The 25037-nt window shown below is 36.6% G+C and overlaps 1 protein-coding gene across 2 annotated transcripts in view; it reads left to right on the forward strand.

The window, feature by feature from the left end:
• The window catches only part of wwp2 (WW domain containing E3 ubiquitin protein ligase 2), a 41479-nt gene that overhangs the window by 10168 nt on the left and 6274 nt on the right, over positions 1-25037 (forward strand). The window contains exons 6-17 of one of the 2 annotated variants that reach the window (XM_051099615.1): positions 2543-2621; positions 3406-3557; positions 5928-6123; positions 6203-6292; positions 8166-8340; positions 15688-15742; positions 17992-18073; positions 18940-19068; positions 20854-20932; positions 21033-21104; positions 21489-21581; positions 23786-23941. In XM_051099615.1, the coding sequence (XP_050955572.1) occupies positions 2543-2621; positions 3406-3557; positions 5928-6123; positions 6203-6292; positions 8166-8340; positions 15688-15742; positions 17992-18073; positions 18940-19068; positions 20854-20932; positions 21033-21104; positions 21489-21581; positions 23786-23941 (1358 nt within the window). The remainder of the gene's footprint in view (positions 1-2542; positions 2622-3405; positions 3558-5927; positions 6124-6202; positions 6293-8165; positions 8341-15687; positions 15743-17991; positions 18074-18939; positions 19069-20853; positions 20933-21032; positions 21105-21488; positions 21582-23785; positions 23942-25037) is intronic. The other variant, XM_051099616.1, reaches the window with a different exon arrangement.

Here is a 25037-nt window from a genome sequence, read left to right on the forward strand (position 1 = left end):
GTTTCGATTATCTGTATGACTAGGAGCAGTCTCCACTGTTAGAAGGGAAAAAAAACAATTGATTGCGCCGGCGCCGCACACACATTCAAGCATTGCTAACTTGACAGTGCAGCCTTTACATTATCATAACAAAATACAGTCAGCCAAACATTTGGAAAAATCACACTGCTTAATTGTTATCAACGTACTGCTGTGATATTATGCCAATGAATTTGTTTTATGTGAAATCTGGAATGCGAGTGAAGTACAAAACCAGGTTTACATAATAAATAATATTTTGGCGTTCAAATACATCTCAAATACAGAAACATTTGGATTTGTGTCGTATGAGAGACCCAACATTAGTTTCAGTTTCACTTTAGCCTAAATGAATTAGTTTTGGCTTGTCGTAATAGCTTCTTATATTTTTCATTCTTGTTCTTTTCTGAATACTGTTAAATTGAAACCTAGCCTATTTTTATAGTGTTTGTCAACATTTTGCGTTGGCATCAGGTCTGTTACTGAATGTAATAATAAAATGCGACTTAACAATTTACAAAACTTTTTTTTCTCTTAAAAATGCAGTTTTGTCTTATTTTAACCATTCAGCAAACGTTTTAAAATATTGTGATTTAAATTACTGAGGAAAAAAAAAAAACCTTTTAAACAGTTTAACTGATTGTATTAATCGGTCAAAATTCTTTCTGTCGGTTAATGGTTAACCGGTTAAAATGAGCATCCCTATTAAAAAGCACAAATTAATGTCTTATTTTGCAAGACCTTATTTTAAATCCCTAATCCTACCCAATTCTTAAACTGAATTGTCAGCAACTACTTTATGGAGTATTAATAGGCAGTAATTAGGAGTATATTGAAGTTCATAGTTAATAGTTAAAGTGTGACCAGAAGAATTTGTGTAGTTATCTGTTATTTATTTGAAAGAATTAAAATAACCTTTTCATGTCCGTCAGAATGGACTACTTGCACTGAGCCTCGTGACGCACTTCCGTTTTGAAAGCTTATTTCCGGTTATGTACATTTTCAATGCGCTGTAATCATCTAGTTGACTTAAACACCTAATAAAATTAGATTTTGCGGGATGCTTTCAAATTCAGCAATTTTCAGAGACAGGAGAAGACACATTCTGATGATTACTGTGTGCAGAATTTTCCAAACTCAATGGAATGTGAAGTTTTAATCCAACATTAACCGATCTGAGAAAGCGGTGGCTGGTAATCATACGTGACTGTTCAGCACAGGGTGTCAGTGCTCTATAGTGGCCTAATCGTGACGCTGCAGTTTGTGAGATTGAGAAATTGAATAAGATCATAATGAACTTTTTGTATCTGTATTAAATATGTTAGTCACTATTCTGTGTCATATTCTGTCATCGTTTCACTGTATGTAGTCTAATGCCAAAATATGAATATTCAATAGTCGCACTGTCAGCGTGTTACTGTTAAAATTATTTAAATGTTTAACATCGTTAAATAAGGCATTTACTGCACGTTCATTCAGCCATTTTAAACAATGGAATAAGCTGTAGGGACTCGGAATAAGAGCATCAACACACACAAACTAATTAACCATTATTACAAATAAAACCATTGAAGTTAAACCATATAACCACAAATTAACTCAGGTTGTACTACACTGACCATAGTTTAACGATGGTATGCTACTTGTAGTAAAAGTGTTGTTATACAAATGGTAAAAATGGGAAAAACATGGCACTTTTACTACAGTAAATCCATGGTTAGTTTTCATAAGGGTGTTTATCAGTCAAACTTATTTAAAACTGTGCAATCAACAGGTATGAAATATGATCAGTAAAATACTGTTCATGAGAATGCGAAAGGTTAGTGGGGAAATATATTTATTTATTATTCAAAATGCACATACGGAAGGGAAATATATTCATAGTAACCTTTCAGCAGGTTGAACATGATTCATGTTAACGCAGAGAATATGATTAATTGTTTTTTTTTTTTTTTTTTTAAATGCCAGTCCTAAAATGTAGTAATAATCTGCATCCTCATGAGAAACTGTCTGTATGTAGGTGCGCTGAACGCTAACTGGAAACTACCAAGCCATAACAAGTAGTTGTGCAAGTAGTCCAGTGAACCAGAACTGAGCAGCATAAATGTGCATAATAGTATGTTTGTCAGCTCTCAATATTTTCTTTTGTACTGTATGTGACACTCACACAACACATTTCAATATTAGTGGCTCATACAGCATTTTAAGCTCAGTTTTTATGTTTTTCTGAGCAATACTATGACTGGCACTTTCCAAGTTGTTCTTTGGTGTCTCTCTACACTTTGGAGCATTACAGCATTACATGTCTCATGTTTTTTATTCTTTTGTAATTGTTATATATGTGGAATTATCAAACATACAGTAATAGGTCATGAAAATTAGGTAGTTTTAAAAGCATCAAATGTCTGTGTCATTGGTTTTTATCTTGTAATGTAGGAATGACAAACTTTTCTGCATGATAATACACTTACTTATGATGATTTTGTGTTTTTTTTTTTTCTTTTTTTTTTTCCCCCCTGTGCAGAGATAGTTCACTCGAGCAGGTCTAGTCTGCACAGAGCTCATAGTGAAGAAAGCCCCAGCACCAGCAGCCCCCGTGGAAGGTCAGCAAAAATATCTTTATTTTCCACATTGTTTATCACTGACTATTCTTAGTGTATTTTGCTGTTCCTCCTGTTCTTTGTCTTTCATCCTAGTAAACGCAGCCTTGTTTTCTATGCTATCCTAAATGGGCTGAAGAACCACAAGTTGGTGTTCGTACAAGTTTTGGTTATTGTCTCTTATTTGGAACTTATGTGGAACCAACTCCAGAACTGCATTTCTATCTGTTGTAAAACTGTTAAATATTGAAATTAATAAATGAAGAAAAGAGCATACCAGCTTTTTGGTGCATGCAGTTACTGTTTATGAAACACTGCACACACAGTTATTTATTATGACTGAATTTAGCTGAGAGAACATACTTTTAAGAAACTCTGTTGCTTAACTGTTAAATTAAAAGGACAAAAATGTCAGTTCTATCAGACCAGGAGCAGAGTTGCCAAACCCACCAATAATCAAATAATCACGACTGGCAAGCCAATTTGTTGCTTGAAAATTTTGGTGATAAATGTTGTCTAGTCAGTCTTAGGCCTGAATAATAGATCCCAAATAATAGAATTTGCTTGGGCAATCTAGCAAATTGTGTGCACTCTTCGTGGGAGTATTACAGGATATTTACTAAAAATACTTGCCCCACATACAGATATGTTGGACACACCCATAATTAAACATTTTCACAGCGTGTGGGTTTACAGAGGCATAACAGGAAAGACACAGAAATAACCAGCATGCATACATATAATAACAACACTGTGTGTCTGATATGAATCCCTCATATGTTTTCAGAAGTTTAGCTCATTCATCCGTGGGTTCTTGCGGAGATTCTCCAGCTGATATCAGAGGAGCTGTTCTCACCAATGGCGAACTGAATGGAGAATCCTCAGACAACGCATGCCGCAGCAACTCAAAGACGGCCATCAGCAGCCTGAACAGCGCTGGTCAGATACACACACAAACACACACACATTTACAAACATACTTGTACAAAGTCACTTCAGGCTGCGATAAAATATTATCATTACATAATGTGATAACAGATGATGAGCGCTCATCTTAGTGGTAATTCACAAAAGGTGTTTTTATTTTGACAAAATATCTAAGAACAGTAACATTTTTTGTGCTTTTAAAGGATTAGTCCACTTCCAGAACAAAAAATGACAGATAATTTACTCACCCCCTTGTCATCCAAGATGTTCATGTCTTTCATTCTTCAGTCGTAAAGAAATTATGTTTTTTGAGGAAAACATTTAAGGATTTTTCTCCATATAATGGACATTTATGGTATCTGCAAGTTTGAACTTCCAAAATGCAGCTTAATGGGGTCATCGGACGCAAAGTTCACTTTTTCATGTTGTTTGAACATTAATGTGTGTTGGCAGTGTATGTACAAATCTACCCTATAATGCTAAAAATCCATGTTGTGGTTTTTAATTAATCTGTAAAAATAATATCCCCTTTTTCAAATCGAGCCGTTCTCAGATGTCTGTCGTTGTTGCGTCACGCCGACAGAGGCTGCTCCCATGATAGTTGATTGACATGAGCGTCTTACCTCAGATCAGCTGTAACAGTCCGACCTCCATTGTTTCGATGCTGGAGCAGGGATGTAAGTTAGACAAGAATATCTCAGATTGAGCGATTGAGGTGTTGTGTTGCTGGATGTAATAATGAACATGGTGGTCGTCATTTACTCCCAACATCTGAGCCGCTGAAGATGCAGTGGATTACACTTGTTTGTGAAGGGAATGCACCTCCCGATCTACATAAATGTGTCTATGTTCTCGCAAATCATTCGTGATCCAGCTTCACCTACAGCAGAAGTGAGTGTAAGGTTTTTTTTTATGAATCTCTGCAATCACCTTTCCTAATAACGTGCTAGTTAGCAAGTTTACCGGCTAAATGCGGCTTAAGTAAACAGTCACTCCACAGAGAGAAGAGAGGGGTGGGGCGAGCAGAGCTCATTAAGTTTTAAAGCAGCCTCGAACAGAACAGGATGATTTTTGCAGAGCTTAATTACAATTAATATACATTTTTTTTATATACTTGTCTAGTGCTGTGTGAGCTCTGTCCATTCACACGTTTACACCAAATGCAAATTTAATTATTTGCGCGAGTAGATTACATACAGAGTCGATGCAAAGACGTGAATAGAGGCGAATTCACGCTGGGCTATGTGAATGAAGCGAAATGTGTGGGCGCCCAAGTTCAAACATTTCAGCAGAAACTTCGCATGAAGCGTTCTTGTGCAAGTCAATCAGCGAAGAGCTTATTGACAAGTTTGGTTGAATCAGCAAATGGAAGAGGGCATTATTGTAGCCAGAAATGTATAATATAGGTATCTGGAGCATAGAAACAATTAAAATCAGTTGTAGTGGTAGTTGTATGTTATTAGCATGGCTACAGAAATGCTGCTAAACATAAAATAATAATAATAATGTCAGTGTATAAAAAATATAACACAGCAGAAAAATATAACACACATTAATGCAGGATTAATAGGCTACTCATCCACCTCTGGATGGTGCTGTGAACGCAGACACGTCGGCGTTTCGCTTTCCAGCATATTTGGGAATTCAGCAGGTACAAAGCAGCGATCGTAGTTATCTCTATCATGGTTGTATTTCAAAAAACTCCCATCTCATTTTCTCCTCCAACTTCAAAATCATCTTACATTGCTGCAGAAGTACCAACCCAGTGTTTACAGTGAACGTGTAAGGAGGGTCAAACACCCCTTACAAAAAAGGCAAAACAGCGATGTATGATGATTTTGAAGTTGGATGAGAAAATGAGATGGGAGTTTTTCGACACGCCCTAACTGTCATGAACTGGAATACACAGAGTTCACGCAGAGCTAGACAAGATGAGCGTTTGAGATTCAGAAGTATATAAATTTTATTTTATTTATTTTTTTATTATTATTATTTATAGATAAGACCCTTCTTGCTTGGCTGGGATCGTTTAGAGCCCTTTAAAGCTGCATTTTGGAAGTTCAAACTCGCGGGCACCATAAGTCCACTATATAGACAATGTTTCTTTAATTTTTTCCTCGAAAAACATAATTTCTATACGACTAAAGAAAGAAAGACATGAACGACAAGGGGGTGAGTAAATCATCTGTAATTTTTTGTTCTGGAAGTGAACTTCTCCTTTAATAATAAGCATGTTCCATCCTTTATTCTCTCATTCATCTGACTTTTCAGTAGCTTTAATAATTCCTGTCCACTGAAAGCTGGATATGTTTACATGATGCAGTATAAACGATACTGCAAAAATTTGCTGTTAAATTTACATTTTTGTTGGTCTTTGCTCAGGTAAAGGGGAAACGGCTGCTAATGGGATAGAGGGTGGTCATCTGTCACGTCCAGCTCTGTCTTCACCCTCACTGAGCTCAGCCCCCTCTGCTGAGATGGACAGTTCTGCACTGCCAGCAGCCACAGAGACCCCATCCACCACTGACCAGACCAGTACAGCCACAGAGACAAACACCACCGATGCACTGCCTGCTGGGTACGTCAGAGAGCAGGGGGCTGAATATAAACATGAATGCATGCCATATCTGTTTGCTCAGTGTATTTATCTCTTGTAGTTGGGAACAGCGAATTCTTCCTCATGGACGAGTCTACTATGTGGATCATAACACAAAGACCACCACATGGGAGAGACCCCTCCCACCAGGGTGTGTATCTGTCTTTTTCACGTTTTTACATGCTGATGAGTTGCTAATGCAATGTCCATCCCTAAGAGTTTGCACATCAACATCAAATCTCAACCCTAAAAGATTTTAGATTTAGGTTGTGTGGTTAGTGTCGTTTCTAATAATATTGTAATTGTTGTTTTAAAAATGTGAAAGCATAGTTTATCCAGTACCACAGTATTTATCCAGTATGCCACTTTGCCTTGTGCACTCTTTTACTGTGGAATTAGGGCCCTAAGAATTACGTTTTATTTTTTCCCAAATTCCGTTTTTTCCATTTTAATTTTTCTGGATTTCATTTCTTTCTGTTTTAATTTTTCTCAACTCCTTTTTAATGGTAAATTCAATTTTATTAATTGAAGAGCATGTCTAATTAATTAAAATCAAGAAACACATACAGTTTCACTTCAGTTTAATAAAGGTTTAACAAAAATGACATGTTTAGGGCCCTATGAAATGTTTTATTTTTTCTCACCATATGTTTTGTTGTTATTATACTTAATTTATTCAAATGTATTCTTAAAATAGCCTTATGAAAGGTTTTTTTACCATCAGAAATTCTGTGTTGTGTATTTAAAATGTTCTGGTTATCAAATGAAGGCATAAAAACATTAATTTCGTTTATCTTTTAATTATTGAAAGTTAAGCAAACTTTTTTTTTGGCAAACAAAGGGGAATTTACTATTAAAATTAAAACGTGGAATAAATGTTATGTGATTATACCCTAAAAAAAATGCATGTTTAATTTTAGTAGTAGTAGTAATAGTGGTAATATATATCTGGCACAATGTCTTCACATGAAACCAGACTTTTATTTTGACGGGTTGCCATGTCTACCTTTGCTATTTTCCTAAAACGGAATGCTGAAAATCACTGCGAGCGTCACACGCGCTTCAGTGTGTGTAGTAAACAAAAACGCTCGTCTGCTCCATTCATTAAAGCAGAGACACGCAGAACATGCAGGATTCACATTTAAATGGTATTTTTGTGCCATAATATTTACAGATACTAGTCCATATTGCAGTTTGATTTAAGTGTAATCACCTACTTTTGATTAATTTATTCAAACTTTGACAAATTCCATGACATTCCGCATTATTCAGTAAATTCCATTTTTATGACTGGATTCCGAGATTCCGTCCGCATTTTCCACATCGCGGAAATCATAGGGTCCTATGGAATGAAGAATATCAACACACGATAGCAAGTGTCATATTGACCATGAAAATACCCACAAAAGATTATTTAAAGCTTTTTTTGTGTCAGTTGAGAACGTATCAAGTGAACATTACAAATTAAAGCTTTAGAAATAAATATTTTATTTAATTCAACATAAAATTTATTACACATAAACATTTCATCACAGAGCTCAGCATTTTGTTTGCGTACCGCCTCCGTCACCTTACGTACCCCAGTTAGAGAACCACTGCCCTACATCATATTTGCAGCATTCAACTATATGAAATATAAGATGATGTGCAGGTCTGGGGCGGGGCCAGTGCATTAAAATATTTTAATCTCATTATTTTTTCATAACTTATAATTTTTTTTTTAAGTTATATTTTTGGGGGTTTTTTTTTACACCTTTATTGTGAGAGGACAGTAGAGAGCTGACAGGAAAGTACTGGGAGGAGAAAGGGAAGCGGGATCGGCAAAGGATCTAAAGGCGGGATTCGAACTCGGGTCGTTGTGAGCGCAATTGCGCTATATGTCGTCGCACTAACCACAAGGCTATGGGTGCCGACCATAACTTAGACTGAACAGCTCTTGAGAGTATTTACAGTTCACATTTGTGCATGGCCACATACACGCTTATCCGGGTCTGGTGTTAATCCATGATTTATGTCTTTTGTAGATGGGAGAAGCGCGTGGATCAGCGTGGCAGGTTCTACTATGTGGATCACAACACCAGGACCACCACGTGGCAGCGGCCCACAGCGGAGTCTGTGCGCAACTATGAGCAGTGGCAGTCTCAACGCAGCCAGTTGCAGGGAGCCATGCAGCAGTTCAACCAGAGATACCTCTACCAGGTAAATACAGCACTACTTGGGTCATGCTTCATTATCCTCATGAACAAAGTGCTTCTGATTTACACGTCTTTTACTTGTCTTTGACAGTTAATAACAAAAAAAACATAACAGGACTGTGTACTAAGCTCTGGTTTAGAGGTTGCCTTACAGATAATCATCCATCACTGACTAGGATGTAACTGTTCATGCTGTATTTCATGCCAATCTGTTCTTGTCAATTTCTCTTATGACAGAAGTCTCGTATGCTCACCAAGTCTGCATTTATTTGATCAGAAATACAAAAAAACACAGTAATATTGTGAAATATTACTACAATCTAAAATAGCTCTTGTAAAGCTGAATCATCATTACTCCAGTTTTCCAGTGTCACATGATCCTTCAGAAAGTATTCTAATAAGGCGATTTGCTGCGATTTTTCTGACAATGGGGATGACTATTTGTGACCCTGGACCACAAAACAAGCCATTAGGGTCATTTTTTTTTTTAAATTGAGATTTATATATCATCTGAAAGCTGAATAAATAAGTTTTCCATTGTTGTATGATGTGTGTCCTATGTTGAAGGAACACTCCACTTTTTTTGAAAATAGACTCATTGTCCAACTCCCCTGGAGTTAAACAGTTGAGTTTTACCGTTTTCGTATCCATTCAGCCGATCTCCGGGTCTGGCAGTAGCACTTTTAGCGTAGCTTAGCATAGATCATCTGACTCTTCTGTAGTTACATCATGTACAAAGACGGACGAAAAATGAAAATTTGCGATTTTCTAGGTCGATATGGCTAGGAACTATACTCTCATTTCACCATAATAATCAAGGAACTTTGCTGCTGTACCATGGGTGCAGCAGGCGCAATGATATCTTAGTACACAATGTAACTACAGAAGAGCCAAGTTTCAGATAGGAAAAATATCATCATTATATATGGTCATTTTTGAGCGAGATGCTAACTGTCTAATCAGATTCAATGATCTATGCTAAAAGTGTTACCGCCAGACCCGGAGATCGGCTGAATGGATTTGAAATCGGCAGAACTCAAACTGTAGTTGAGTTGGACAAAAAAAAATCTAATTATTGAGAAAATCGTCCAAATGAAGTTATTAAAACTTAAAAACTTTCTGATATATTTGCGGTGGGAAATTAGCAAAATATCTTAATGAAACATGATCTTTACATAATATCCTAATAATTTTTGGCATAAAAGATTATTCTGACCCATATAATGTATTTTTGGCTATTGCTACAAATATACCTGTGCTACTTAAGACTGGTTTTGTGGTCCAGGGTCACATTTTAGTATTCTTTGATTAATAAAAGGTTCAAAAGAACTTTTGTAACATTAAAAATAAATTGATTAAAAAAAAAAATTCAACATTAATAATAAGAAATGTTTCTTGAGCACCTATTAGAAGGATTTCTAAAGGGTCATGTGAAGACTGGTGTAATGGTTGCTAAAAATTAAGCTTCACAGAAATTATATATGTATATATATATATAGTAGTTATAGTTTCAGGTAACGTGTCAGTAGCCACTTTCATACATTAAAATTGGCAAATTACTGTAAAATTCAAGCCATATGGATTTTTTTGTCTGCATCGTATTTATCATGGTATATTTGCATCAACTACATCATATCTGCTGTTCACACAAGTGACAGCTTTCTATCTTTTTGTTGTTGAGACACCAATCATACAACAGCACCAAAATGCTGATAAATGAATGTCAGTCACTCTGAATGACCTTTAAATGCTTTACTGCTTTCTTCATCCACCCTGTTGAGGAGAAGCGCTTTAGTTTCACCATCTGTCCAATCTGACAGCTTTTTTTTGACTTTATAGTGACCGGCGTAAGGGGCTGATCACACAGAAGGGGTTTTTGCTTTTACAACAACATGCCATACAGTAGTATCTAACTGCAAAGCTGCAGCAGTGATGCATTTTTAAAAGCACAGTAGGTCAAAGATCTAACACACTGACATGAAAACACAATTAAAAAGCAGTGCAGTACATAAAGTAATAGCACGTACAGTACGTTCTCAGTGAACTAGCTGTACTATATAGAGTGCTGAGTACACTGGTTTGTTCGCCAAAACAGAAATTTCCTGGTAACATCACATCATCTCATCCTGGAGAATTACTGATTTACCTGTATTTCTCTAAAGGGCCTGTTTATACATGATCTAAAGTGTATTTTACCAGAAATTTCACAGGAAAAACTGTGTGAGCACCTGTCTTTCAGTACAACATTGTAATACTTCGTAGTAATAATGTGACGTGTTTATCTATGCACCAATAATGAGATTATAAACACCTTTTATTTATATCAGCATTGATGTGGCAACGTTGCTTTTTTGAATGGTCGAACTCACAGCTTGACTATTAGTAGAGAGATGCTGCACAGATTTACTCAGAATTCAGGTTTGGCTTCATTCTTGAATGGAACCCCCTCTTCTCGAGCTTTAGGGTTCATTCTGCAAACTACTCCATTTTATAAACAAAGATAAAATTGGACCAAGATGTTTTGAATTTTGTTAACTTTAGAATACACAACAGTGTCATTTATGTACACAAAACAGCACTTCTCTGTAGGTTCTTTACACCACACTCAATAAGCCTTTGCGGCAGCACTTTTAAGGCCCGTGGAATAGATGAAGCTATGTTCGCTGTGCTCTCAGGATCCATATTAACCAGCCAAGACACACCCTTTAAGTTCAGAGTGCTTGAATACCACAACTCCATGCGAAAACTCAAATCCAATGAATCCGAGGCATAGGATAGTCCACCAAGTGTGTCTTGGCCTGCAGACGATAATAAGCCATGTAAAATGTTGTGCCTTTTTTTTTTTTTTTTTTTTTTTTTTTTTTTTTTTTTTTTGCTACAATAACAACCAGAGACGCCCAATCTAAGATGGGGATGAATCGTTGTGTCTTTAGACTTGATCTGAAACAATACAGTGCTTGCATACCTTGGAAAGGTTTCAGAAGAACATTTTGGATGAAGAAAGACTCTTTTCCAGTTTGTTTGTACTGCAATTGCCTCATTATAAATAGTTTAGTGTGTGTGTGTGTGTATGTGTATCGTCATCATGGCTTCGTAATATACTGATAATTTGCAGTTTAGGCCTCTTAAATAGCTTTCAAGTATGGCTTTTAATGATGATATGATGATAAAATGACTAATTCTTTTTTCAAACTAATACAAAATAAAAGTTTTAATATTGATGTTGTGTTATCCTTGATACTTGTTAAAATCAAAAAAAAAATAAATCCTCTCTATGTTGATTTTGCATTAAAGGGATTCAAAAATGACAATGTTAGGTGCAATATAGCAGCCAGCGGGTGCATTATGAGAAATATTGATCATGTTTATCTATTTATGCTTCTCTTATACTTGTACAATTTTAGATTTGGTTGTCTTCAACATTTATGGCACACATCAGTAACATAAAAGCATCTTTACACTACAGGGCTGTGGCCTGCTCAAACCCTAACATCAAAGTATGCAGTTGTATTTCGCTGTGTACATGCATTTATGCTGCCTCTGAGCAGGATTCTGTGTAAAGACACCTAAATGCTTCTACAGAGGTGCTTCTGTGCCATTCATGCAGTGTATATTTGGCAGTATATGATCATGTTATGAAGTTTAGATGGTAGTTTGCTGCGTTTGTTCAAGAGACCTTTGGTTTAATTCTCACATGAGTGTCAAATGTGACAGCTGATTCCAACATTACATGCTTACTGCAGTAGAAGTAGTTTTTTTTTTTTTTTTTTGTGCCATTGACACGACACGGCTCACTCTGCTGGTCTTGGCTCACGTCACACAGCACACTGGGCTTTTTGTGTGCTAATTGCAGCTCATTAGGATCTCCTGAGAGAATCATGTATCATTAACAACCGCTTCCGGCCTTAAGCGAAAATAAAACCCTCTCACTGTTGTTCTCTTATATATATATATATATATAAGAAGATTTTTCCAACGACAGTAGTACATAGTAATCATGTCTTTCAAGCTCCAAAAATAAGCTTTGGTAGAGAGGAAGACGAATAATGAGGTAAATTTGAGTCTGTTGAATATAGAGTACAAGGACTATTGTTTTCCTTTTTGGAGCTTGACAGCTGTTAATATGTACTTTTATTTTATGGGAAACACTTAACGGAGAAGGTAATCCGACAATTTTACTGCAATAGACCTTAGTCAGGGTGGATACTGAGATGAATGCGAGGCTGTGCAGGATAGACTATGGCCTTTATGGCCTAGATCGTGTGATTTTCGGAGCACACAACTTTCATGACTTTTTATAAATCTTTTGAAGTTTTAACTTTATATGAGTTTTTATGTACTAAACGTTTTTTTTTTTTTAAAGCGAGACATTTTGTCAGCTTAAACGTTGCAGTAAATCAAGCCACATTTATTTATGTAGTGCTTTACACAATACATTGTTTCAAAGCAGCTTCACACAATAAACAGTATTAATGTTGCAAAGTTATTCAATTATGAAACACATACAACTGCAGTTGTAAAACGGCTCCAGTAAGATACTAATGTAATTATTCAGCTCAATTTACTTAAATGATAATTCAATTTAGTCCAATAACAATACGATCCATTGAACAAAATTTACTTATGTCTCTCCCAGCCTTGTCTTCATTCCTGTCAGACATTAAAAGTGCTGCTTCCTGATTCATGTCAGAATTAATTTTGGGATGAACTTCTCCTTTAAGTAAAAAAGGAAAGTTTTTATTCTGTTGCCAGTTATGTGGACAATCGAGTCTTCTATGCTTAGTGAGTAATTCTGTTTTCTTTTGTCTCTCTATTCTTTTTTTGTTTTTTTTAATGTATTCGCTCACCCTCTCTCTCTAAGCCTTTATTTTTTTCTCTCCTTCTCTCTCTGTTTCTTTGAGGCTTGGTTTGGGTCTAATGGCTGTGTGGAGGGAGTGAAGATGATGTCATGGTTTTCTTTCATTTTTTTCCTACCTTTTTTAGTCATAGAAACTGCTGAGGGTGGGGCATACTGACACACGCACGCTAGTTTTTAACATCCCCCTCATTTTTGACCATCTTTAGCCCAACTAAGGCATACAACTGCTATTGCTTCATAAATGAAGATGTGAGATATCAGATACGCCTCATGCACAAGCACCACTGATATAATGGCTTGCTGGAAAAAGGACAAAACTATGGTAAAATGGCTATTGCGAGATGCCAGTTTAAAGTTCGCTTAGTCAGAGCTCTTGGCTGCGAGTGTAGGAACGCCTTGAGTTTAAGACGAATGCAGTGACACGGTAAAGGCCCATAGGAAAATGGCAACACTCATGGTCTTCAGTGCTCACTGCATTTAAGTTTTATTTATTTTTTTATTTTTCTTTCTATAACATCAACAGTTTCTTTAAAATTGAAGTGATTAGATGTTAAAATACTTTATCGTATACCAGCTTAATATGCACAATAAAACCTTTAACCGTGAAGAGTATACATACTGTGCCTCTGTGACTCTATGAGAGCATTACTGTGTTTGTTAGAGCATCCAAACGTGCCCAACACAAAAACATCAACTTAGCCAGTAGTGGCATGAGTTTGGGGCAGGATGACCTGCTTGATGGAGTAGACGGCAGACGAGGGGCGTGCTTAGGAAACCCAAGTATTATTTAGCTATTCCATTTATGATGCTTGGGTTGCAGAAATTACACACTTCACCGTTAAATAAGAAGTATAAGAGAAAACGGAATTAAATTATATAAATTGTTAAAAATATATGCAGATGATTAAGACTTGCCCTGTTTTAAAATAGTCTGTTCTATACAGGGACAATCTTAAATGCTTCATAGGGGACCATCATAAAGTGACAGCCTGAATTTTGTGTAGATAAAATTGATTGAAAAGTAGATCTTTGTGAGTATTAAATTCTCGTTTCATAATGTTTAATGCCAACTATGTTATTTTCTGAAAGTATAGTTATGTCCCAGCATGGATTAAAATAGTTTAATTTAGCCTGTGGTTTAAAAGGTCTGAGGTTTATGGAAGCCTGTTTCCACCAGTAAATAAAAATAAAAAAAAGGTTTTTTTTTTTTTTTTTTTTTTTTTTTTCTTCAATTCTGATTTTTTTTTTTTTTCTCGCAGCTGCGACTTTTTTTCCTCAGAATCGTGTCATATAAACTCAGAATTTACATTTTTTCTCCCTCAGAATCGCGTCATATAAACTCGGAATTCTGACTTTTTCCCTTAAAATCTCAGCATATAAACTTGGAATTCTGACTTTTTTTTCTCAGAATCGCATTATATGAACCGTTATTCGTATAAACTCGAAATTCTGACTTTTTTTCTCAGAATCGTGAGATGTAAATGACTCACAATTGCGAGTTATAAAGTCTAGTTCTGAGGAGAAAAAAAAATATGTTCACAGAATTGCAAGTTTATATCTCACAATTCTGACTTTATAACTCTGAGAAAAAAGTCAGAATGGTAAGATAAAAAGTCGCAATAACCTTGTTTTTTTTATTTTTTATTCAGTGGCGGAAACAGGCTTCTACTGTGCTTTGTAATGTCATCTTTAAGAAAAAGAGCCATTTTTAAATTTACTCCATACATTTTTTAGGGGTATAAATGCACAAACATGCCCACAGAGTTTGCGTTTGACTGTTTTTCATATATAATTATGCCCATCTAAAGCACACACACTGGGTGGATGTTTTTGGTGTACAAATAAATGAAATTTCCGTGCACCAAACACACACACACACACACACGTGTGCACAGAGTAAACACAGCCATGGTGGGTGAATAAAGGTGCTTTTGTCCGGTGGGGGGCTGGGCCATCTGGAGCGCTCATGAATGTTCACTTCAGTCCGCTCAGACATCGCGCCTCCCTGTGTACTTTCACAGCTCCGCTAGAAGAGGACGGAGGCATGGGTGGGGTCGGGATTGGGCGGATGGAGACAGGGTGGGGCTTTCTAGCAGCCAGTGAGATCATTGGAACACTGCATGCATATGTGTGTCAGTGTGTGTGTCTTTTTCTGCCCGTAGCAGGCATGTAGTATTTGGACGGCACTGGCTAGGCACTCGAACACCTCCGTCAGTCTCTGTTCTGAGAGCGGGAGGCAAACTCTGTGATCTGCTGAGTTCAGCACCTTCTAGAAACATCCAGCACGTTGTCTCACAGGGTTTATTGCAGTACAGCTGTAGGTAGAAGCCCACCGGCAGCTGTAGTTTGTATGGTCCTGCTGTTTTTTGGGTTGGTACTGGTTTACTTGAACAGGTTTCTGTGGGTTCTGTTGTGAGGGGGGTGTTACACAGAAAAGGTTCAGAAAGTGTGTCCTAACTACTGTGCGTGTCTCTCTCTGTTTGTCTGTTACAGTCGTCTGGAGGTCCGGTGGAGAATGACCCGCTCGGGGCTCTTCCTCCAGGCTGGGGTAAGTCCTCCTTCAAGCTTTATTTTCAGGTCCGGTGTCTTGAGCTCAGTGTGAGTTTGACGTTAACTTCAGGAGTAGAGAGAGGCCTAGAATCGCTTAGGCCAGAGTTGGCTGAAATATTCATGCTACTTAATATTTAAAACTTTAGTGCTGCATCTGCTGATGTATAGTAGATTTTGGTGGCATCCAGCAGCACCACAGGAACTGTGTAGTCAACAGGATTCGTACATAGGCCAAAACAGAGATGAAAATACATTCAGAACCATTTTGGTCTCAAAGCAGCGACATTTAATAGTAACGTGTAATAGTAAGGATCAGCAGCAAAATAAACCTCGACGAGGTGATCCAGACCACAAAGTGAAGCAGAGCCTGATCATTGTCTTAGTTATAACATAAATAGCCATGAAATATTGTTGAGCTAATTTCTTTTATTGGACACTGGATACAAAATTAAAAATGTGTACCTATCCATATAAAACAAAACAAAAATATTGGTTTAAAAGAATTTGTATTTAATTGTTTCTGTCTGTTAAAAACTCATGTAACAGTACTTCTAGTTCAGCAACATAAATGGAGCTAGGAAATCTTTGCGATGAGAGGGTTAAAAAGGGGAAAAAAAAAATCAGAAAAAGAGAGTGTTGTGTGAGCAGTAATGTGAGGGCTACTGTGTGCTCCACAAACGACTCTTAATGAAAACAAGATGTTAGTCGTCAAGTGAATGAGGGGGTGAGGGGGTTCTTGCAAAGGGCTGCGTCTTTCTCTGTGGAAAAGCGATTGGCCAGCAGATTTTCTCTTTTCTTTTTCTATCTTTAGATCCTTAAGCCTTCTTTCTGTTTTTTAAACCCAGTTGAAAAGTGATTATTTGAGATTGTATGTTGGAGCAGGCGCTAGCGAGATGCCGCACTTACTTGTCAGTTTTCAGTCAGCGCTGTCAAATTTGACACTCTTTTACCCATCAGCGTATAGAGAGAAAACAGAAGAGGATCACTTTAAATGTTATGTTTTCAATATGTGAAAGAATTGGTCACCCGTTTCATCAAAATAGGGAAGAATCAGTAAATAACAACTTAAACTGAGAAAAGAGCACTACAGTAAATTTGTTATAAAGAATAATGTAAACGGTATATGTTTTGTAATGACATAATGGTGGGTAAATAATGACAGCGATTGGATTTTTTGGGTGAACATTTCTTTTAATGACCAGTCTAAACAGTAACACCCAGTTACAGCATTGCTGTACATTTATCAGGAAGCAACAGCGTTTACAAGTAAAGTTTGATGGATTCATATTTTATGTAATGTATACTTATTGCATAACACATTTATTGCATTTTTAGCGTTGTTTTTAGCTATAACTCAAACAACTACACAATAAGGTTTCATTTTTTTAAATTAGATAACTACATTTGTTAAACTAAACAATGAAAATATTTCTACAGCATTTATTAATTTCAGTCTGTTAATTTCAACATTTAATGTCAAAAGTTGTATCTGTTAATAGTTAATGCACTGTGAACTAACATGAACAAACAACTTACATTAACAAAGGTTAATAAATGCTGTAAAAAAAAAACCAAATATATATATTTTTATATATATTTTTATATTTTTATATATATATATATATATCTTTTAAAGGAGAAGTACACTTCCTAAACAAAGATTCACATGTAATGTACTCACCCCCTTGTCATCCAAGATGCTCATGTCTTTCTTTCTTCAGTCATAAAGAAATTGTTTTTTGAGGAAAACATTTCAGGATTTTTCTTCATATAATGGACTGATATGGTGCCCCGATTTTGAACTTCCTAAATACAGTTTAAATGTGGCTTCAAACGATCCCAAATGCAGTTGTAAGACAAGACAAGCGTTTGAGATTAAAAAGTATTTAAATTGTATTTTTATAAATAAAAACATCCAATCATTTCACTAGATAAGACCATTCTTCCTTGACTGGGATTGTTTACAACTGCATTTGGGATCGTTTGAAGCCGCATTTAAACTACATTTTGGAAGTTCAAAATTGGTGCACCATATCAGATCAAATTTATGGAGAAAAATCCTCAGACACGAACATCTTGGATGACAAGGGGGCGAGTACGGTATATGTTTTGTAATGACATAATGGTGGGCGAGTACATTATATGTGAATCTTTGTTTTGGACTTTAACTTCTTTAAGCTGTTTAGCTGTTAAGACCATTCAGCTTAATGATATGTGTGCTGAAACTTGTTTTTTTTTTTCCTTCAGAGAAACGCCAGGACAACGGAAGAGTGTACTATGTCAATCACAACACACGGACGACGCAGTGGGAGGATCCTCGAACCCAAGGGTAATCATGTCCTCCTGTCACGTGACCCATAGCAAATGATCTGCAGATTGTGTGTCTTGCGTCAGTAAGGGGAAGTTACTTTGAAAATGCAAAGCTGTTAGCTGCTCATACTTGAGCTACCTTTTTGAAAATATAGTTGCCAACAATACAAGTTACTAACAACCTTAAAGCAGTACGTGACTTAAGCAGTGTTTTTCATCTGGCACATATGATGTATCGCAAATATTTAATTTTATTTTCAACTGGCACCGGATAATGTCATGCCATGTAATGTGCCAAAAACAGCTATAGTGCGACTTGACATAAAAGTGGGCAAGAGTTGGCTAAAATTGGCAGTTTTAATCTGATTGGCTGATAGGCCTGCAACCCCAGGACAAATGTTTACCGCCCACTTGGAAACGAAGTCCTGTTTGCTGTCAAAATAAGCACTTCTGAGGAAGTTAGAATCTAGTCACTGGATATGCACAAGAAAACGTTTGTTTTCAAGTATGTTTTCTGACGTCAGATTTGCCCAACTGCACTCAACTGCTTTTTGTCAGTCAGAGGGCCTCCTGTCTAAGAGGGTGTTTTTTTTTGCACTCCATGCAGTGTGTATCATACTTTTAATGCCTAACTCTGTAACTACTACTAGGAAAGCTACGTTATTTTTAAGGTAGTTGCCTGCTTAACCAAAATGACTACCACACATTATCAAGCTCATCCACTTAAGCTGCAAAACATTCTTTGTTTGCTCATTTTTTTTTTTTTTTTTTTTTTGCATTGTTTATTTGTTCATTGCGTTTTAGATTTTACTGAAAAACATAGTTTTATTTAGTGTTAAGCGTCCAGCAGGGTGCGCTGCTCTCACTGCCCTCCTCCATTTGCAGGATGATCCAGGAGCCGCCCCTGCCGCCCGGCTGGGAGATGAAGTACACAGCAGAGGGGGTGCGATACTTTGTGGACCACAATTCTCGCACCACCACCTTTAAAGATCCTCGGCCAGGCTTTGAGTCAGGGTAAACATCACACACGCTATAGCTCAGATTGCATGTTCTGATTGTATGTGAAGGCAGGAGCTGTTCGTTCACTTCGACAGAGAGACAGACAGAGACAGTCGATCAAGGACTTGATGCTGACCCACTTACAAGGGTTTCTCAGTATCTAGACAGCAGATGCTCAATGCAGTGTCGGTGTATGACACATGAGAAAGTTTAAAATTCAAATATAAACTATATATACACTACCTGTCATGATTCCACGTTTGGAATAATTATGATTTGAGCCGTTTTTGAAACAAGTCTCTTTTGCACAACATTACTGCATTTATTTGATCAAGTATATAATAAAAACAGTAATATCTTGAAATATAATTATAATTTTAAAATAACTACATTGTATTTTAAAATATTTTAAAATTAAATTTATTCCTGTAATCAAAGCTGAATTTTCAGCATCAGTCTTCAGTGTCACATGAGCCTTCAGAAATTATTCTAATTTGCTGATTTGCTGCTCAGTTATTATTAATTGTTGCAATTAGTATAAATGTTAAAAATGTTTTCATTAGAAAGAGAAAGTTCAAAACAATTACATTTATTTGAAATCTTTTGGAGCACAATAATTCATCTTTGCTGAATAGAAGTGTTTTTTTCTTTCCTTTTTTGTGGTTTCCACAAAAACAGTTTTTAACGTAATCAGAAATGTTAGAATGATTTCTGAAAGATCATGTGACACTGTAGACTGGAGTAGTGATGCAATGAAAATTTTGCTTTGATCACAGGAATAAATAGGGCCCTATGAAATCGGTTTTATTTTTTCCCAAATTCCGTTTTTTCTGTTTTAATTTTTCATTTACATTTCCACATGCTAGTTTTCCTAAAATGCAGCGGTGAAATGCTCATGAAGTGACTCTCAGCAGATATTGTTCATGTATTTATGTCCTCGTTTAGTGAGACGACAGAAGCTGAATGTACCGCGAGCGTCACGCGTGCTTCAGTGTGTGTAGTAAACAAAACAGCACGTCTGCTCCATTCAGTAAAACAGAGACACGCAGAACATGCAGGAATCACATTTAAATAATGTTTTTGCGGCGTAATATTTACAGATACTAGTCCATATTGCGGTTTGATGACCTACTTTTGATTAATTAATTCAAACTTTGACAAATTCCGTGACATTCCGCATTACTCAAATCACAGGGCCCTAAATAAATGATATTTTACAATAGAAAACATTCTTGAAATGCAATCGTATTTCACAGTATTACTGTTTTTACTGTGTTCTTGATCAAATAAATGCATCCTTGGTGAGCAGAAGAGACTTTTTTCAAAAACATTAAAGAATCTTTTTTATTCCAAAAGTTTGACTGGTGATGTATCATTTGTTTACGCTGTAAATCCTCACACAGAATATTAGTGTTCTTTTTTTTTTCTTTCCTTTTCTCTCTCTCAGTATCTCCTTTGTTTCTTTCATGCATCTTTTTGTTGTCTTAAATGTCTCATTCCTCAGAGTTTCCCTCCTTTTAAAGTGGAGTGAACTGTCAAGACAACCTTTAAGTTACAATCCTTTGCCTGATCTGAATCACACGTAGTGATGCGTCACTTTGATCTGTTTATGGAAGTTGTGTGATGGCTGACTTTATTCTGCCATTTGCAAAGTTTGTCCAGTTTTTGTTGCTCAGATCCGCGTAAGAGCTCATGAGATCTGACGTCAGTGTCGGCGTCTGAAGCGCCACACTCCTGGAATAAATGACATCAGTATGTTCTCATGTGCTTTGGCTTCATGTTCTCTGTCTTCCTGTTTAGCTCAAGGCAGGGTGGCTCTCCGGGTGCGTACGACCGCAGCTTCAGGTGGAAATATCACCAGTTCCGCTTCTTGTGTCATGTGAGTTGTCCAGATCACTCTAGGTTTTGAGCTCGTGCATTTTGAATTTGAGCATTAACAAATTAACGCATGATGTCCTATTTGTTGACTCTTTGGACAGTCCAACGCGCTGCCCAGTCACGTGAAGATCTCCGTATCCCGACAGACTCTGTTTGAGGACTCATTTCAACAGGTGAGTATAATACAATGACAAACCAGATTGGTCTCCAAGTTATGGATGTTTAAGGCTAGTCCACACCAGGAATGATAACTCCAACTCCAGGATGTTCACACCACAACTATAGCTATTATGAACATTCATGTCCTATTAAATGTGTTTGAATTGTATCATACCCATTTTCAAGAGTCGGTATGGCAGTTTTTCCATCTGTTGGTCTGGATGCTAATGCAGTTGTAGTTAAAGTTGTTGGTGTGAACGGGCCTTTAGGCTAATATAATTTTATTTTGACCTCCTGAGGTGGACAAGCAACATTTCTAAACAACATTTTCACATCTTTGTTAAAAGAGTGGAAGGAAAAAACCTTTGTACTGAGAATGCCGTCATGTTTCCTTTCAGATCATGAACATGAAGCCGTACGACCTCCGCCGCAGGCTCTACATCATCATGAGAGGAGAGGAGGGACTGGATTATGGAGGAATAGCCAGGCAAGTTCATAATGTGGTGTCTCGCTGTTCGTCATCCTCATGTTCCTGCTCGTGTGCTGAGTGTTTCTTGTTTTCGGGGAGGCTTTGGTGTAACTTTTGCTCGTTGGTGTCTGGACCTCATAGTTGTCTTCCTGTGTCTGTGTCTGTCTCCTGTGTCCTGTCAGTGGTTTTACCCTATGGTAGGTTACGTCATGCTGTTCTACCACAGGGTAGAACCACGGACGGGATGTCTGGAGGTGTCTGCGTCGTCCTGTGGTGTGACCAAACCACCCCCATCCCCCAATCATGGTTCCCCTCTTTGCCCCTAAACCTTCTGTCCAAACACCCCTGGGGTCAAAGGTCAGGGCTTGGGTTCTGTTGTACTGCCTATGATTTGATGTGTGTGTTTGTGCTGTTGAACCTGTCATCACCTTCATCACTTTATGTGGCACCTGCATTGTTTTTTTACGTACAAAGTAAGCTGAGACTTCATTTTCTTTAATTCTTATGAAAAGTAAACACTGTCCATCAAATTGTGTTTGATTTGTTTTCCATTTTTAATTATTGTTTATTGTTAATAATTGTTTTGATTCTGTGTTTTTTTTTTTTTTTTTAATATTCCCTTTATTATTATAATTGTGTTTTTTGTAAATTTGTTTTCTTTTGTTTGATTTTGTTAGCATCTCTCACAAGTGGCTCACAGAATGATTGTGCCTGCATATCACAAACTAACATGTGTAAAAAACATAACTGTTTCTTAATGAATATGTTGGAGTGAATAGTGAACAGGGTTCCCATGGGTCCTTGAAATCCTTGAAAGTTTGTGAATCTGAAAAAAAAAAAAAATTCAAGGCCCTGGAAGGTTTTTGAAAATAAGCCTACATAGATACTTCTTGAAAGTTACACGCTTTTACGTGTTGCGTTAACTTAACGTTACATGAGTCCAAGCTCTTTTAATTAAAATCCATGCAAAAGTTAATATCAGATCATTTTAGAATACACTATAGGATGTACAGAATATTCTTCAGTTTTATGCAAAATAGAAATACGACAAATAGAATATCAGACCTCTGTAATATGTGACCCTGGACCACAAATCCAGTCATAAGGGTCAATTTTTTTAAATTTATATCATGCATCTGAATGTAGAGTAATGATAATAAGCTTTCCATTGATGTATGGTTTGTTAGGATAGGACAATATTTGGCTGGGTTACAACTATTTGAAATCTGGCATCTGATGGTGCAAAAAAAATCAAAATATTGAGAAAATCGCTTTTAAAGTTGTCCAAATTAAGTTCTTAGCAATGCATATTACTAATAAAAAATTAAGTGTTGATGTATTTATAGTAGGGAATTTACGAAATATCTTAAAGAAACATGATTTGCTATCTTAATGAAAGAAAAATGTATAATATTGACCCATACAATGTAAATTTGGCTTTTGCTACAGATATACCCATGCTACCTAAGACTGGTTTTGTGGTCCAAGGTCACATATGACCAAAAATTAATTTTTTGCATAGTGCTGTTTGACACATGAAAACTGTAACAATGTATCTTAAGGTAACACAATGTAACCTTGCTCTCACTTAAAATTTGTCCCCACATTAAGTCCTTGAATTTGAGAGTATTGGACCTGAAAAGTCCTTGAATTTGAAGTTAACTAAGGTGTGGGAACCCTGAGTAAAGGAAAAGCAGCCAAAAAGTGTCCAACATACATGCATTCTGTGCTTTTTAAACAATACGGTGTTTTAAAAGCTTCCCAGGATGGACCTTATGAAGTTAAATTAAAAGAATCACAGATTTTATGACATTACTGCTGTTGTAAAATGTGGTGATGAAGAGCAAGTTATGACAATGTAAATATTTCGAAATTGGTATTTCCTTTTGCCATTGTTAACAAGTTATGTGAGTTTTCAGTTCTTTCCCATCACTCTCATAAGTAGTTGTTTCTTTCATAAAGAAGCTTTGTGCAAGGCTTCTGTCAGGCCTCAAACTAAATGTTTCCATTACTGAAGACATCCGTTGACTACGTTCATAAATCATTCATAATTTATAATCTATAAAACCATTTTGATTTGTAAACATTTGAGTATTTCCCCAAACTGTCTTGATTTCTGTGTAATGTGCCAGCACAGTTTGTCTCAGTGATATGGGAATATTTAAATGGTGTATGTATGGTCGTCTTGTTACTGACATAATGTCTTCTATTTCTGTCTGTAGGGAGTGGTTTTTCCTGCTGTCTCACGAGGTGTTGAATCCCATGTACTGTCTGTTTGAGTATGCCGGTAAAAACAACTACTGTCTGCAGATTAACCCTGCTTCTTCCATCAACCCCGACCACCTCACCTACTTCCGCTTCATCGGACGCTTCATTGCCATGGTGAGAACGCCTTACGACTAGTAGTTTCACTCTGCAATAAATTAAACTCTTTCAGACTGTATTTCTGTACATCTGTGTGTTTGTGTGTATATGTGTTCTGGTATATATGATTTATAAGGACACTTCCTGTGACCCCCGTAAACCAAAAGGCTTAAAAAACATACTCTGTTGTTTTATGACATTCAAAAATTGCCAGTAGTTTCCTGTGAGGGTTTAGCTGTAGGGTTTGGGTAGGGCAATAGAAAATACAGTTGGTACAGCAGAAAAAACATTACGCCTATGGAGAGTCCCTGTGAACCACATATGCGAGTGTGTGAGTGTGTAGGGTGTAAACCTCATGGCACAAGAATGAAATCATTGCATTTTGATATAGTGACTGGTCTTATATTAAGATTTGGACCTAACACAAGCAGTTCCTCTCACACCCTTTTATATGCTGTGTGTTACATTTTTTTTCTCAGCCCTTATTTGTGCCTGATCTGAGCAGACTGTGTGACTCAGGGTGTCTGTGTTTTTTTTGGAGATCATTCCCACAGCTCTGTGCTGTTACGTTAAACAGTTAGCTGTCCCTTTACAACAAAATCACATTTCTGTGTTTTTGAAATCTGTTTATATATATATATATATATATATAGAGAGAGAGAGAGAGAGAGAGAGAGAGAGAGAGAGAGAAGAGAATTAAAGATAAAGCAAAACTGGAGTGTTCAAATTCACTAAACCGAGTCGGTGTGCACTGTTTTTATTTGTACGCCTGCAGTCCAGATGAATCTTGTGCTATATGTATAAGTATAGGAAAACTAAAAAACCAAGTTAAAAATCATTAAAATATAGTTTTCAGAAAGGTCCAGTTTATGTGGAAATTCCTCTGAATTTACACGTATTTATAACCATTTCATGATTTTAACATTATGATCGTATGATACAATCACCAATGTTTATTTTTCATACTGATACATGAAGAAGCAAGATAAAAATGTCCAGTGTTCGTTTCAAAACTTTTTGTTCAGTCTCTTTAGTGTTATCTAACATAGATAGTAATGTGGCGTTTATAAGACGATGTTATTGTTTCCTTATTAATGGTTAAACTGTTATTGCA

Source organism: Labeo rohita, chromosome 25 (assembly GCF_022985175.1).
Source record: "Labeo rohita strain BAU-BD-2019 chromosome 25, IGBB_LRoh.1.0, whole genome shotgun sequence".
NCBI classification, from domain to species: domain Eukaryota; kingdom Metazoa; phylum Chordata; class Actinopteri; order Cypriniformes; family Cyprinidae; genus Labeo; species Labeo rohita.